This window comes from Peromyscus leucopus, chromosome 10 (genome assembly GCF_004664715.2).
Source record: "Peromyscus leucopus breed LL Stock chromosome 10, UCI_PerLeu_2.1, whole genome shotgun sequence".
Taxonomy (NCBI): Eukaryota; Metazoa; Chordata; class Mammalia; order Rodentia; family Cricetidae; genus Peromyscus; species Peromyscus leucopus.
The window spans coordinates 13,730,452-13,747,030 of NC_051071.1; the positions used below are offsets into that span (position 1 = coordinate 13,730,452).

Here is a 16,579-nt window from a genome sequence, read left to right on the forward strand (position 1 = left end):
TTTTGTGTTTTTTTTTTTAAGATTTATTTATACAACATGTATGACTACAGGCCAGAAGAGGGCACCATCTTATTACAGATAGTTGTGAATCACCATGTGGTTGCTGGGAATTGAACTCAGAACCTCTGGAAGAGCAGCCAGTGCTCTTAACCACTGAGCCATCTCTCCAGCCTGCACATCTGTGTAGTTCTTACACATTAGATATGTCATTAGTTGATCCCTTTGTTATGTTAGATAAACTCATCTACCCTGACAAATTTTCCTTATTAGAGATAGAGTTTAATTTTTTAACCTTCAGGATTACAGGAAACCAGAGACCCTTATTCTGCCAAATCAGTAAAACTAAGCAAAATAATTCCTTCCCTATAAAAATCCATAGCTACATTATTGTGTTTTATGAGTTTTATTATGAAAGCCTTGAGAGATCTCTAATTAGCAACTCCATCAATACTTGTAGGTTTTATATCTGCTAAGCTTAGGATAGCTGTGAGGGCCTGAGATTTGTCCTGGAGTACTGCAATAACTAAAAGTTAAATACTCAAGTACTCACTTTGCATTGCAAGGTGTACATATTTAAAGGACGGTCGTATGGTGCAGTGAGCTGAGGAGACTTTGTGCCATGTCTTTGACATTACATAGTCTTGCCTTAGCTCTAACTGTAAGAGTGAAGGGTGTCTGATGACAGGACTTAGCTTTTTGACCACCTGTCATTGAGCATGACAAAACTTTGAAAATGCAATGTTTGTTCTTAATTTTAATTAATTAATTTTAAACTGGGAAATAAAACAGGGAGTCTAGTTTATTTTTGAAGGAAATCCTGTAGTTGATACTCCCTAGTACGCATGTTTGTGTTTCTGCACCTGTACACCTACAATAAAAGACTTAAATACATGATATCAAATTTACCACCTCAGCCATTTCCAAGTGTGCACATTAATTAAGCCAAGTATGATTACATTGTTGTGCAACCAATCTTCAGAACTTTTTTATCTTGGAAAACTCAGTATCCATCCCTGTTAAAGAACAGCTCTTCCTCTACATCTGTTCCTTATCCTAGCTCCTGAGGCAGCTACTGTATTCTGTGTTCCATCTCTGTGATTGGACTACTCTAATGATGAATGGGTAGGTGGATGTATGGGTGGATGGATGGAGGGAGGAGACAGAAGATTTTTAATCTTAAATATTTTTATTGTTTTTGAAATTGCTTTATTTCTGTTACCAATTATATGTCCTTAGTATCTGAGTCAGTGATATGCTAATACACTAATACCAGCAACATTCAAGTGCTTAAACGGTTTTTGTTTTGTTTTTAATGTGGGATCTTACAATCATAATAAATCAGGGCTAAAGCATTTAGATAATTTGTCTTCATAGGTGGTGGTCTTCATAAGAGTCTAACATTCAAATGCTTTTTAGAGTGATAAAATTCTTTTGAGACAAGCAGAACTTGTGCTGGAAGAGAAGTCTTAGTAGTTTGTGCATTGTAACACTTTGGCCCTCCTCTGGAAAGGGGAAGCACCCTGTACCTGTAATTCATTCTCTGTTGACTCTGAGCCTTGCATTGAAGATGGTTGAATCCTACATGAACATGTAGTCTTTTCCAAGTTAACCTTGCTAGCTTGAAGGCACAGTCAAAACCTTAGAGAGACTTTGGATTTTCAGTGTGTGTGTCATTTAAAAGAAAATTGAAATAGAATGGCAGTTAAAGGTGGCATGTGTATAACCACTTCAGTCCACATCAAGCCAAATGGAAGCTTTCTCATTGACATCTAGTTAGATGAGAGTTGAGGTTTGTGTTTTTGGTGTGGGGAGAATTGCAGGTTAATTTTTACTGGAAAAATGATAGTCCACAAGATTATTTTTATGTTCTGAAATGAAATTTCTAGTGTTGCAATGTATTCTAAAGGTTTTTAGTTTTGTGGGGAGTGAACTTTTCTGAAATTGAGCATATTAACCCCTGATCTTCTAAGTACTTGATTAGTTCATACAGCTGGAGACCCTGGTCTAAACATGGAGTGTTGAGGATGGAGAAAGGATCCACCAGGGTAAAATGCAGAGGCATGTAAACAAGAGGTAAGAACAGCGTGTTAGAGAACCCAGAGCTCATGTGCCTTGAGGAAAGCGTGCTGGGGAGAGAAGAGAGACTAAAAGGCCTTACCTGTCTTCCCTTTAGGATTGGTTTGGATTTTTGTAATCCGGAGAGGTAGTATGCCAGCCTGGTGGTAGTCAGGAACCTGGGCTCTCTCTCTTACTGCACGGTCGTCATCCATAGCACATGTCCTTGTTGTGCCAGGTGGCCCGAAGAACGAACTGTAGTTATGTCGCTGTTCCAGATGACAGGCAGGCAGGGAGGGAGGGAGATGGACAGCACCCCTGGTTCTTTCAGAAGACACCTCCCAGTTCATTTCAAGTTAACCATTTTGACCTGAGCTTTGGCATAAGCAGCTGCAAGGGAGGTTGGGAAATAACTCTTACTCTGGATAACAGAATGAGTGCCCAATAGAAAGTTTGGATGATGAAGGGAAAAGAAAAGAATCATATTGAACTTGACAGCTAATGAATGGTCTTGCCATACCAATGCTATAATTAGTTAATGCTATGATGAAGAAATATGCTGTATCAGTTAGGAGTTCTGTTGCTGTGATGAAATACCATGACCAAAAACAACTTGGGGAGGAAAGGATTTATTTCACTTACACTTGTATATCACAGTTACCAGAGTTCATCATTAAAAGAAATTGGGGCAGAACACAGACAAGGCAGGAACCTGGAGGCAGGAACTAATAGGGAGGCCATAGAATGGCGTTGCTTACTGGCTTGTTCCACATGGCTGGTGCAGCCTGCTTTCTTATTGAACCAGGACAATCAGCCCAGGGGTGGCACCACCCACAATGGGCTGGGCCCTTGCCCATCAATCATCAAGAAAATGCCCTACAGGCCTACCGGTTGCCAGATCTTATGGAGGCATTTTCTTAATTAAGGCTTGCTCCTCTCAGATGACTTCTGCTTGTGTCAAGTTGACATAAGTACTAGCCAGGACACATGCTGAAATTCTTCAGAAAAAAATGATTGAGAGGTGAAAGTGGATTGTATGGAGCTAAGGAGACCACTGTAGCAATAGCAACACAGGCCAGAGATAACGAGGCCGAAAGGACTCACTGAGCAAGCTGTGGTTTTGAAGCCAACAGTGAGGAAGAGGAGGTCTACGTAGAGTGAGCTTGGTAAGAAGCAAGCAGAGCGAGCAGCCAAGTGGTATGGTGTTTCGGAAATCAAGGGAAGTGGGCTCTTCAGGATTTAGGGGGCAATCAGCTGTGTCAGTCACACCTGATAGGAAGTAGTTGGGGTTATTGATAAGACCTGCAGTTAAGATGTTAGTGACTTCATTCGTGGTAAGAGCAGGCAGTGCCATGATGGAGGAGAAAACCAGACTTCAGAAACTAACGTTAGAGGCCATAGAGGTGCGGAGTCAGACCCGGAGTGGGAGGGAGAGCGATGGGGAGACTAAATGATGGATGAAATGGAATCTTGGAGATGGACAGTGCAGGATGTGGTAGCAGGAAGTCAATGGCTTTTATTTACTCTGTGAATCAGAGTTGAGTTTATTTTGGTGGCCGAGAGTGTTAATGAACCTGGGAGTTAACTCTGTAATAATAGGGAAGGTACAAGATTTATCAGCTTTTCCACAAAGAAAATAAATAATTTCACCTGTGTATGATTTTTTTTTCCTGCTAAAGAAAATAACCCAGATTCTGGTGTTACCTTCAGAAATATGAAATGAAAAGACAATATATGAAAGTACATGGCATGGAACTGGCCACATAGACACTGTGCGTGAGGATTCAGTGAACAGTTCTTAGAATACTTCCTACGCGTACGGAACATCCTAATTTGTTGTACTTTTTACACCATTTATTTCTCTCAGGCAAATTGCTTTTGTCAAGAGAAAAAAAGTGGCTCACATTGCAGTAATCACCCCTGGTGAGACATGGGGGGGGGACGGGACAGGACGACAGTGCTGCCTGGCCTTGGGCAGTCGGCACTTACTCGACAAGTGGCCCCAGTTACTCTGGCCAGTGGGACAGTGTGTCCGGGACTGTGTGCTGAATTTGGCTTTTCTTCTAACTGAAAACTGAGTTGTGAGCAGAGTTGGCAAGATGCACATCATGGCAGACTGTTGTACAAAGATCTTTGCATTTCTGTAAAATAACTAGGTTAGTATCCTAGACGGCAAACGTTCTTAAGAATCACTGTATGTAGAGGATGGCCAGCTGCCTCTCACTCTCTTGCCAGAGGAAGCTCATGTTAACCAGTTCTTTTTTACCAGAAAGATGAGAAGAGGAGTGGCTTGGCCTTTCCTGAACATTCCTCCACTGTGTGGTCAGCTGTAGTGGAGAGAGATCTTCTTATCTTAGAACAGTGAATTCTTTTCTTGTCTGGGGAAAACAGAGAAGCAGAATGATTAATGAATGAATGAAAAAATGAAATAAAAGGACATGCTCCTTCTAAAGTTTGGAGAAGATTTTTGTTGTAGATATAAGGAGAAAGCAGGCAGAGGGAAGTCCAGGCGGAACGTGACTGGCAGATTAAACCCCACCATGAGAGGAGAGAGGGAGAGAGCAAGAGAGGAGCCATCGACCAAGAAAGGGGGCCCAGGCCAAGAGACCATTGTAGCCAAAATAGCTGGGTGATACAGGGATCTAGGCCTCGGGGTGGAAGCCCAGCCCCTGGGAGGGAGAGGCTTAGGGGAGGGGCGGGCAGGGTGAGGAGTGCTGGGAGGAGCCACAGGCACTGAGTGAGCTTTGTCCTGGGTTCGAGACCTTACCTTCCAGCCTTTTGATAAGGGGCCAAAACCTCTTCTGTAACTGCTTCCACAGGCACTGAGTGAGACTAGCCCTTGGTTTCTTTGAGACGTGACAATTAGGACCGGAAGCTCAAAGCTGGTTCACACTTAGTGACTCCAGTGACTCTGTGCGAGTCACACTTGGTTGTATCTGCAGCTTGTCTCTGTTGTGGCCTAGCATCGATCAATGTATTGCAGTGTACTTGTGTGTGTTCTTGAGGAAGCCGAGAAGGAACATGGAAGACCAGAGTCTATGAAGTCTTCTCTCCTAAGTTATATAGACATCATCTACCTTCTCCAGATGTCAGGGAACCATCACTCCTTCTTTGTGTGGTACTGTCAGTGATAACTACCAGTCTTAAAAGAAAAAAAAGATCCTACTGAGGAATTTAGACTTCAGGAGTCTGAAATGTTGCTGTCTCTGGGTGTGTCCAATGTAACCAGCTGCTGCTAAGCAATGTTCCAATGTTGACACCACCGCCACACCCCTGGCCTGTTGAACTACACTAAGTTCTGTGTAACTGTTTGGTGAGCTCCCCTGGTGGAGGGTGTGGACACTCACGAACAGGGCACTTGTTATGTACAGGATGATTTATATGACGGAAATTCCTGCCTACTCCCTATTAAACTAATAAGTTAAAACCTGCAGTAAGCTGTAGACAAAAATATCCTGGCTTCTTGGAATCAAATAGTTACTAGATTCATCAGTTTTTGAGTTTGTTTCCTAGCACACACACACACACCACACACACACACACACACACACACACGTGCGTTGTATGGTGAGGAATTTGGGGCGGGGATGGGCGGGGGTTAAGTCGTGAAACATAAGTCACAGACGTGCTGCACTCCCTGGAGGTTCCTAGCAGCGAAATACCCTCCACCACTCTTGGCTTTCATTTCCTCCGTGTTCACTACTGTGTGGATCTCTTCCTTGTCCTTTAATGGTTCTTTTCAGATTCTTTTCCTTATAAACAAATTCCCCAGTAGGATCTTTACTTCTTTAAGAGTCAGACTTACTGAGGCAGGTAGGTGTCTCACTGATACTGATTAGGACATAACACTTCACAGAAAACCTCAGGCATCAAATATTAACTATTTTTTTTTTTTTTTGCCTTGAGTTGTGAGTGCTCATGCCCCAGAGTTTATAATTTTTTTAAATTAGTATTACCATGTATCTGATTTCCTTAAGGCCTTTTCATATATCTTTGGTTTGACTACCCCTGCCCCCCCCTTCTCTGCCCCCTCCCTCTGCCCATCCTTCCCCTTAGCCCTTTGTACCCTGGTTCTCCTCTAGCCTCCTCCTAGCCTCTCCTTCACGCTCTCGTTTACTTCGCTTCCGTGGACTCGTTTATGAGGAATTGGTCTTACGAGCCAATTCTTGTTTGTTGTTGTGCCTCGCTTTCTCACTTTTGAGACAGGTCTTCAGCATGTAGCCCAGGCTGCCCTTGAACTTGTAGTCTTCCTGCCTGTTGAATGCTGGGATTACGGAAGTGCATTGCTGCACCCAGTAGTATAGCGTTTTGAAGTTTAATTACCATAAAGGATGTGAGTAACTCTTATCTCTAAATATTTTGCTTCACAAACTATGGTGTATGGGTCAGAGAGTATTTATCATGAACATCCATGATTTTGAAGTTGTTGTATTTTATTTGTTTGTTTGTTTTGTTTTTGTTTTTTTTTGTTTTTCCTTCTGGAAAAATTGGAAGTCAATGAGATTGGTGTTTGGTTTTTAACTCATCATTATAGAATAAAAAATTCCTTTAACATACATTCTTGAAAAAAATGGACCTTAAGGGAATTAAATAGCTAAAGATTAACTGTGGATCCCAAAGTTCTTTATTTAATGGGAATATTAGTGTTCCAAAGAATTCCTTAGCTTATAGAATGAAGATGTGATCCAAATTCTGTTATCCTCCCTGACGTTATTATTTAATTGCATTTCAAGTACTATCAGCTAAAAATGTAAATTACATTTTCTTAAAGATCTCTAACTTGTTTATACATTGAATTCTTGTTTTGTTACTATGCTTCCAAGTTTAACTTAAATATTTGAAAACACTATTGTGCATAAAATCATCAGTTGTAATGTTTTTTCTTTTTAAACATTCTATTTTGACTCTGTGCGCGTGTGCATGCGTGCGTGTGTGCATGTGCGTGCGCGCATGTGTGTGTGTGTATGTGTGTGTGTGTGTGTGTGTGTTTATGCGTATGTGCGTGCGCCCATGGAGGCCAGAAGAGAGACAGTGTTGATCCCCTGGAGTTGAGTTACAGGCAGCTGTGAGGCACTTGATGTGGGTGCTGAGAGTTGAACGCATGTCCTTTGAAGAGCAGGAAGAGCTCTTGACCACTGCTGAGCATCTCTCCAGCTCCATCATAGGGAGTTGTTTACTGTTCTTACATCTAGATATATGCCTCTTCTTGCATCAGAATATTCAAATATGGAAAAACATGCCACAATATGTGTGGTGCTGATGGTGTACCTATTTTATAGAATGATTCAGTTGTATTCATAAGTTCAGAGACAAATAAGTAATAGAGTTTTAAAATACATATCCAGAGCCTTAATTAAATGAGAATATTTCTGAGGCATCAGTTCGACCTAAAATGAATATAACAACTGGATTTTCAGCAAAGTTCTTGGTGTGGGAAGTGAAAGTAACTGCTAAATAGAAGTTACTGGCTTTGGAAAACAATTAACTTTTTAGAAAAAAAAATACATATATATATATATATACATACATATATATATACATATTACACACACACACACACACACACACACACACACACACACACACACACAGACACAGTCCAAGGAAACTCCCGACCGTGACCGACTGTCTGAAGCCACTGTATCACAGCAGCGTTCTCTTATTTCAGGTGATTTTGGCAACAGCTGGGTTAGGAAGGATTATAACTTCGCTGTGACATAAGGCACAGAAGGCTCCATCTCTGTCATCTCCTCTTGTTTTTCTAATGGTGTGATGCTTAAGTTGGGACTTTGTCTTCCTTAGAGCGCCTTTCAGCCTCTTCCGTGGTTGTGGTGGTTGTTTGTTTGTTTACTGCCAGCCTTTCTTTTGGTTTATGGATGAGAATAGCTACTGAAGCGTACGCAGCACTTACAAGGAAAACTGACCATCCTACCACACTGAGAAATAATTCAGAGTGGGTGATAGTGGGCTTCTCAGCAGGAAGCCTTGGAGAAGAGTACTTTCTTTAGTATTTACAGCAAGTAAGAGAGTCTTCATCTACACTTGGCAGTTAGCAGAACTGCATCACAAATGAGTATTTTGTAGAAAGATCTGTGAACAAGAATTATGTAAAGAGTTTGTCCATCAAACACGTGATGTTGGCCTACAAGGCTTAGGTCACAAGAGGGGAGCCGATCGGGTCCTTCCTTTTCCAATCAAAATGACCTCACACAAGTGCACGTTTACAGATCACAGAGCAAACGACAGCCGATGTCTGTAGAGTAACCTCTGGTTGGCTGCTTATGTTATCTATCTTCTACTGTGGCAGAACTAAAGAGGACATTTGAGGGCTTGTCCTAGTAAAGCAAAATAACAGAAATTTCACACATGGATAGAAAATGCATTGTGATCTTATAAAAAGCTTTCATTCTTGCTATAAGATGTAAGACTTGTTACTCTGCTTTGAACAATAGCAAAAATGTGGGTCTTTCCTATAAATGTTACTGTTTCTGTCCTTAAAGGACAAACTCAAGACTAAGGGGATGATAGAGAGGGGGTGGGCCCTGTGCTCACAGAGCTGGGATGACAGAGAGGGGGTTGGGCCCTGTGCTCCCAGCTGGGATGATAGAGAGGGGGTTGGGCCCTGTGCTCCCAGCTGGGATGATAGAGAGGGGGTTGGGCCCTGTGCTCCCAGCTGGGATGATAGAGAGGGGGTGGGGCCCTGTGCTCACAATGCTAGGATGACAAAGAGGGAGTGTGGCCCTGTGCCCCCAGCCCGGATGACAGAGAGGGGGTGGGGCCTCAGCCTTTGTTCTCTCCTTCCCTCCCAGGGCATTTCTTAGGACAAGGATAGTGACATCCTTGAATTAAATTTCTGGCATTTCTTAGGACAAGGACAGTGACATCCTTGAGTTAAATTTCTGAGGAAGGAATTGTGCTTGTGTACACCTAGAATTGTGACTGAGAGCCTGTTCCACCTTCTTCGGCTGGGTTTCTTATGACTAAATGGGGAAATATGGAAAACAAAGAGATAAATGTATGTTGGCTTTTTGCCTCCTGTGGTAGGAAAAATAATATATGATTAATAATGTATTATTCTCCAGAATTGAAGTAGAATATAATGCACCTAAAATATTTAGTTGATGAGGTTTGGGTATCTTGTTTGATATTTTGATTAAGATTGGAAATAACATTTTAAGATAATTCAAGATTTAGATATTCACACCAGTCAGACAAATGGCTGTGCACTGACTCCACAGTAATTAGACATGACATTGAGCTGCTTCTTTGTGCAAGAGAAATTGTCACGTGGACTTGCTGTAATTTTTCATTGAGAGAACAAAACTTTTTTTTTAATTTTTATTTTTTTTTATTTTTTAAATTACACTCATGATATTCATTACTTGCACTCATGATATTAATCACATTTGTGGTATTCATAGATTACATTTGCAGTATTCATTCATATATATATATATATATATATAAATATAAATTTTAAATGTCGAATGTCATTTCTTGAAGGGGGTAGGAGGTTTTAAATACAGGCTTACAGCACAATGGGAGGACCCCGGAGGGCAGAAGTTCGCTATTAATGTTTTACAATCTTGCATCTAAGCTGTTAACACCCATTATTCAGGATACACAGACAAGGAACTTCCCTTAAGCATTCAGGAGGGTGGAACCTGGCAGGGAATTAGCATAGGGAGGATATCAAGGTCAAGGTCCGCAAGCAAGGCAACAGTTACCCAAAACGGGGGCCAGGGCCCTGCAGGTCCCCCTTTTATTAAAAAATGAGCTTCTGACTTGGGTTGCGTGGGACGTCAGCAAGTCACCTTACCCATCATGGAGATGCCTGCACAGGCCACACAGGTGCTCTGTCTTAGGTTGGTGAGTGCCCCCCAGGCATTACCTGTCTCTGAATACTCATTATCTTACCGGCTCAATTATGTGTGAGCTGCATAGTTAATTGCTGCCAAAGATCTCAAAGTGGCACTGGGCTTGCAATCTGTGTGTTCGATACAGAAAAGACCAACAGAGGTCCTATCTCACCCATAGCCAGTAGGCTAAAGGCAACTGAGCCATTCCCTTCCTTAATGAGCCATACTGTACGTTGGAGTCCTTATAAGATGGTATCCCAAAAGCAACTGGAACTTGAGTTTATAAATTTATAATTTTCAAAGCCAATCGAGATGTATATAACTACTGAATTGAATTTATCATGCTCAATAGAATGAAAGATTAGCTAACTGTGGTAGCTACTTTTGTTGCCAGGGTCTCCACTGTGCTAGCTGTAGTAAGCAATGATGAAATGGTAATCCCAGAAACAGTAGCAGTGGTGGCCGCCTCTGCTATAACAGCAACAGCAGCAGCAGCAATGTCAAATTCTCTGAGAGAACAAAACTTTTAAGGAACCATGAAAGTAACCTTGGGGTCGATTGTCTTTCCTATCTCATAAAGCTACTTAAATGATATCTCTAATTGTATATTTTCTTTCAGATCCAACCCTATGAAAAGATAAAGGCCAGAGGCTTACCTGATAATATATCGTCTGTGTTGAACAAATTGGTGGTGGTGAAACTCAATGGTGGTCTGGGAACTAGCATGGGCTGCAAGGGCCCCAAGAGTCTGATTGGTGTAAGAAATGAGAACACCTTCTTGGATCTTACTGTTCAGCAAATCGAAGTGAGTAGTATTTAGCCATTCTCATACTAAAGCAGGTTTAGTTTTTACACTAATGTAAGTGCTATATTAGGAAATGTGGATGTGAGTTTGAGCTAGTCGAAGAGAGTGCTGTTTTGTCTCCTTGTTAGTATGTGGGGGTGTTTGTAAGGATAGATCCTTAAGATGTAAAAGTTTGATTGTACCGAGCAGTTGTAGTTACTGAACACCTGAGTCTGTCCAGATCCTCCTTTGATCTGCCTGAACGACTTTCTCTCAGTGACAACCTTTGGGGAGCTGGGGAGGATGTCCCACATCTGGTAGGATGTGGTGGATGCAGAACGACTCTTGGCTTCCTTCTTTGACAAAATTTCTAACTGTAGACCCTGTGGTGCAGAGACCTTGTCTTTTCTTCCATTGTTTCCCTAGTCTGGGCAGCAGCTGCAGTCACAACACGAGCAGCAGCTAAGCTGATGTGTGCCCAGTAGTCACTGCACACCAGCTTTGCTAAGCACCGTCTCCCAAGTGACCCATTCATTCCTCTCAGCAGCTCACAGTGTGATCAAAATTTGAATATAAGACAGTCTGGTTTCTGAGAGTCTCTGTTCCTGCTGTGTTGCCTCCTTTGAGAGACTGAGAAGATTTCAGCCCAAGTGTGATTGACGTTTGAAATTCACCCTGAGGACAGGAGACCGTGACTTTAGCATTTGTGTTCTCACCCCACAGAGCTTGGATACAAGAGCAAACGCTTATTTAGCACCTGTCTGCCTTCAGGCCCTAGGACTGTTGGCTGTGCACACAGCTCCAGTGTGGACTGTCCTGGGCAGCCAAATGTGAGCCTCAGCTGAGTTAGCCATGGAATGCAGATAGTAGCTTCTGTTCCAAAGGGCCATGGTTTATTGAATGAATACTTGATGAATTGCTTACTCACACGTCTGGCTCATGCCAAGTGGTTACTTATGTAAAATGTACGTGTGTGTGTGTGTGTGTGTGTGTGTGTGTGTGTGTGTGTGTGTGTGTGTATGTGTGTATAAACCCAGAGAGAGTTATAGGTCAGGTTTTAAACATTTTGTGATTAGCTGTTGAAGAGACAATTTTAGATTGCAAGTCAGAGAACGTGAGTCTGGATGATCTGATTATCACTCTCCTCTTCAGCATTTGAATAAAACCTACAATACAGATGTCCCTCTTGTTTTAATGAACTCTTTTAACACGGATGAAGACACAAAAAAAATACTTCAGAAGTATAATCATTGCCGTGTGAAAATCTACACCTTCAATCAAAGCAGGTACTGGAAATAAAAATAACTAGCTGGTGGGATTTGACCCCTGGGAATTCTCTTTATTGTTGCAATACAGTGGCCTCATGCAGCAAAGGTCAATCCGTGCAAGAACTTGACACCTTTAAAACTAAATACAGGCTGATAAACATGGGATGGTTATAAACTTTGGTTCTGTAATTTCCAGTTTCTCAGGGGATCTGCTTGAGATCTTATTCTATGTCCTAGATATTTAAAGGCAGCTTATAAAGTCTTCATGTGCTTAAGGTCTCCAGTCAGGTGGGTGACTTCCTGCAGACAATACTGAGCATCTTCACTGTGGGAGAGTTTCTTCACCTGAGTAGATAAACCTGTGGAAATTTAAGTAAGTTTTAGAGAAAAACATCTACTCTTGGGGGAGTAGAGTGAGTAGAAAGGAATTCAGATGATTGGGGGACAAGCTTTCCAGTTAGAGGTAGATAGACAGCAGCCTACAGAAACATTTTGGAAACAGTATTTAAAGTTGGAAGTTCAGTTTGTTGGTATTTTGAAATCTGTTTTCACATCACTTTTTTTTAACACCATAGTGTGTGTTGCCTGTTTCCTAGTGGGCTGTCCACGTGCTCTTTCCTGCTTTCCTCTCCTGTTTGCCAGCTCTTAGCCGTGTGCAGATACCTGGGTACTCAAGGAAGGGGAGCAGCAACCCCTGATGACTGTGTTTAAGAATGGGCAAACTGCCTCAGAGAGATCTTCAGGCACAAGAACCAATAAGTTTAAAAATATTTACTGAGTCCTTCCTCTTAGAGAATTGTAAAAAAAATACCTTAAAAATATGAAGTGTCTTCCTATTTGTATGGCCATAGAAATCTTCCCTTGAATAACTATCTAGAAAATATATCTTTTAAAAAATAATAATGACAGATTTTCTTAAAAGGATTCACCTATAATTTACTATTGACAGTCTCTGAAATGGAGGGATGTTTTATTTAATATTTTAAAAAGATTTTGTTTTATTTTTTATTATATGTATCTGTGTATATCTGTGTGTGGGCATGTGCGCATGAGTGCAGGTACCCAAGGAGGCCAGAAGAGGGTGCAAATCCCCAGAAACTGGATTTACAGGAGCTTGCGAGCCACTTGATAAGGGTGCTGGGAACTGATCAGTGCAAGCTCTTAACCATGGATCCATCTCTCCAGCCCTTGTTTCATTTTAATCTGTTGTTTTACCTGAAGGATTGGGGTACACTACAATAAAGAACTTTCTTGTTTTCTTTTTAAAGGTACCCGAGGATTAATAAGGAATCCTTACTTCCCGTAGCAAAGGATGTGTCTTACTCAGGGGAAAGTACAGAAGCTTGGTACCCTCCAGGGCATGGAGACATCTATGCTAGTTTCTATAACTCTGGCTTGCTCGACACCTTTCTAGAAGAAGGCAAAGAGTATATTTTTGTGTCTAATATAGATAACCTGGGTGCCACAGTGGATCTTTATATTCTTAATCATCTAATGAACCCACCCAATGGGAAGCGCTGTGAATTTGTCATGGAAGTCACAAATAAAACACGAGCAGATGTAAAGGTAAGTACCAAAGAATCAATTTGGAGATTTATGTTTTTACATTTGATAAATTATATAGTTAAAATATTTTTTCGGGTTTATAAGTTTCTATTCTATGCACAACATTTATTATTTACTTAACATCATTTTAAGAGAGTGTGATGTTATTCTGTGAGGTACCTTAGGTTCTAAGATAACAGTGTGTATCATGAGCCCAGAATTAATAATAGTTTAAATCTGTGTCAGTAATTTAAATTAAAAAGTTTCATATGTTTCTATGGAACAAATGTGAAATATGTGAAAACACACAGCAGATTTGTTCACACCATTACTACTCTTCAAGTTTGGCATATTTTATTATGTCATCGCTTTCATGGAAATTTATTTCTATAAAATGTGTATATGTATTATATGCATACTTTATGTATTATATGTACTTTGTCAGCGCACTGTCTTTACAGTTGTGTAAAAAAAATGCAGTTGTTTAGTACAAAGTATAAATTGAACACTGCATATTTGGTGTTGTCTATGTAGGACTAAGCTTTGTGGTGGTGGGTAATGGTTTGGGAATAAGAGGAATGTTCTGTAGCAGACTTTAGGAAGGGGAGGAGGACTCTGGTGTACTCCCCAAGGCTTTAATAATAGACAGGACACTGAGTGTTTAAAGTAACAATCTCAATCATGAATGTGTCTCTGGGTATTAGAAGGTTATATAGTCAGTGTCTTCTAGGAAATTCTACAGAAGTCATAATCAGTGTGGTATGGCTGATTGCAAAAGATTTGGAAGCACTCATGATTTTCTGCTTTTCTAGGGTGGGACACTCACTCAGTACGAAGGCAAACTGAGACTGGTGGAAATCGCTCAAGTGCCAAAAGCACATGTTGATGAATTCAAGTCTGTGTCAAAATTTAAAATATTTAACACAAACAACCTATGGATTTCTCTTGCAGCAGTTAAAAGACTGCAGGAACAGAATGCCATTGACATGGAAATCATTGTGAATCCAAAGGTAAGTGACGATCACAGTCCAGGGCTCCCTGGCTTCTAAAGGCAGACACCTGCCTACTTCCTCTGGCTAGTCAGGTTCTCCAGGTCTGCACTCATCTTAGTGATGGGCTCCTGATTTGACCCTAAGCTGAAAGGACCTCCTCAGTTCAGTACTGCGTTTATACTCACATGCCATTTTCCTGTAGGAATCTTGAGTAAGTTTTCTCAACCCTGGGCTCTTTACTGAAAAATAGACATGTTGCTCACTCAAGTTAAGAGACTTAAAAAAATAAAAAAAATCACATATGGAGCATAATATAAGTTCTTGGCTAATGTCAGCTCTCATGATTCTATGAAACCACTTCCTGTTGCAGCCTGAGGTGCCAGCCTCCAGGCCCCACAGGGCTTGAAGGGAAACCCATAGCGTTGGCGTAGATGAGACTTTGGTATCTGAGGGGATTAGGGAAAAGGACACTCACACACTCTCTTGATGGTTTCCTTTTTTTATTCTCATGTTGTTCTCACCCTCTACCGCTTATATACCACAACAAAATCTTTCAGACAGTGCAGGAGTCACATTCCATTTCTCAAGTGAATGATTATAGGTAAAGATATGTTTTTTTGGTTTTTGTTTTTAAATCTCCTTAACAAGATTAAAAACAGAGTCATCCCGACAACTCACATGCAGTGTATCTAAGTAGTTTGTCATAGAATAATAGATCATGAGCTCAGCTGTGTGTCCTTGTGAACTCTAGATTGTTTTTCTGGGATTGTTTATCTTAAAAACTATTAACAAGTCATCTTGTCTAATCTGAAGTTATTTGGAAGCTTTGTTTCAGCTAATGATGCACACCAGAACCTGTGACTGTATTTCTCTGCATTAAGATGAAAGGAATTTGAGCCAGCCTGACTCGTTGTGGTTTTTTTTTTTTTTTTTTTTTTTTAACAACATTAATTTTAGCTGTGATCTGAAGCAACTTCCTAGGGAGACCTCATAGGCCCTGACTGTGTAGCATTTCCTTGTTTTTATTTTTATTCATCAAAACTCATTATAAGATAACATATCAATTAGTACAGTTTAGGAAGGGATCATCTTGATAATCCACAGATAAATATAGCCAGTAGATTGGATATTTTGGTGAGGTAAACACACTACATTATAGGCAGTGTGTGTGTGGGTGTCTCCCCACATCCACTCATATCATGCCAGATACCAGAGAAAGATTGGAACAGCAAACATGTAAAGGCACAGCAGAAGCAAAAGACATCCTGGGGTCTGTAGTTTTATAGGATTACTTAAACAAGATTGACCCATCAGAGTTTCCTCCTGGTGGGCTGACACCTTGAACTTCAATTGCCATCTGCTGCTCCTCTAACGTGGCCACTGGCAGCTTCCCAAGTATTGACATCACACATGGAACAAAGCTGGGTGTATAAAGTCTGTGTTTCCTGGGTGTCGTGGTATAAACCCTTAGTTCTAGCAGTGGAGAAGTGGAGGTAGGAGGTAGTTCAAGGTTGCCCTCAGTATATAAAGAGTTTGATACCTGAGATTCTGTCTCAGAATAAACAAAGCCAAATAAGCCCCAAACCCTGTTTCCCCACTCTTACCAATCTCCTTTTTTCTTCTTTCTTTTTTTATAGACTTTGGATGGAGGCCTGAATGTCATCCAGTTAGAAACTGCAGTTGGAGCTGCAATTAAAAGTTTCGAGAATTCTTTAGGTATCAATGTTCCAAGAAGTCGTTTTCTGCCTGTGAAGACCACGTCAGATCTCTTGCTTGTGATGTCAAACCTCTATAGCCTTAATGCAGGGTCTCTGACCATGAGTGAAAAGCGGGAGTTTCCTACAGTACCTTTGGTTAAATTAGGAAGTTCTTTTACCAAGGTAGGTAACTTGTGTAGCATGAATCTTAACAGTTCTTATTAATAAAATCAAACCTGGAGCCAGGTATTGGGGTGAACTGGACGATCAGAGAACAAGCCACAGCTAACCTCACCTGGTCAACTTCTCAGCTGGTCTTGTTTCCTCAGACTGGAAGCTTCTGTGTCCTCATCCCAATGGCTCTCAGCTGAACTGCTGC

General features: G+C 41.1%; 1 protein-coding gene across 2 annotated transcripts in view; it reads left to right on the plus strand.

The window, feature by feature from the left end:
* The window catches only part of Ugp2 (UDP-glucose pyrophosphorylase 2), a 62,766-nt gene that overhangs the window by 39,053 nt on the left and 7,134 nt on the right, over positions 1–16,579 (plus strand). For both annotated transcript variants that reach the window (XM_028876328.2, XM_028876327.1), the window contains exons 4-8: positions 10,534–10,719; positions 11,851–11,984; positions 13,235–13,532; positions 14,324–14,521; positions 16,141–16,383. In XM_028876328.2, the coding sequence (XP_028732161.1) occupies positions 10,534–10,719; positions 11,851–11,984; positions 13,235–13,532; positions 14,324–14,521; positions 16,141–16,383 (1,059 nt within the window). The remainder of the gene's footprint in view (positions 1–10,533; positions 10,720–11,850; positions 11,985–13,234; positions 13,533–14,323; positions 14,522–16,140; positions 16,384–16,579) is intronic.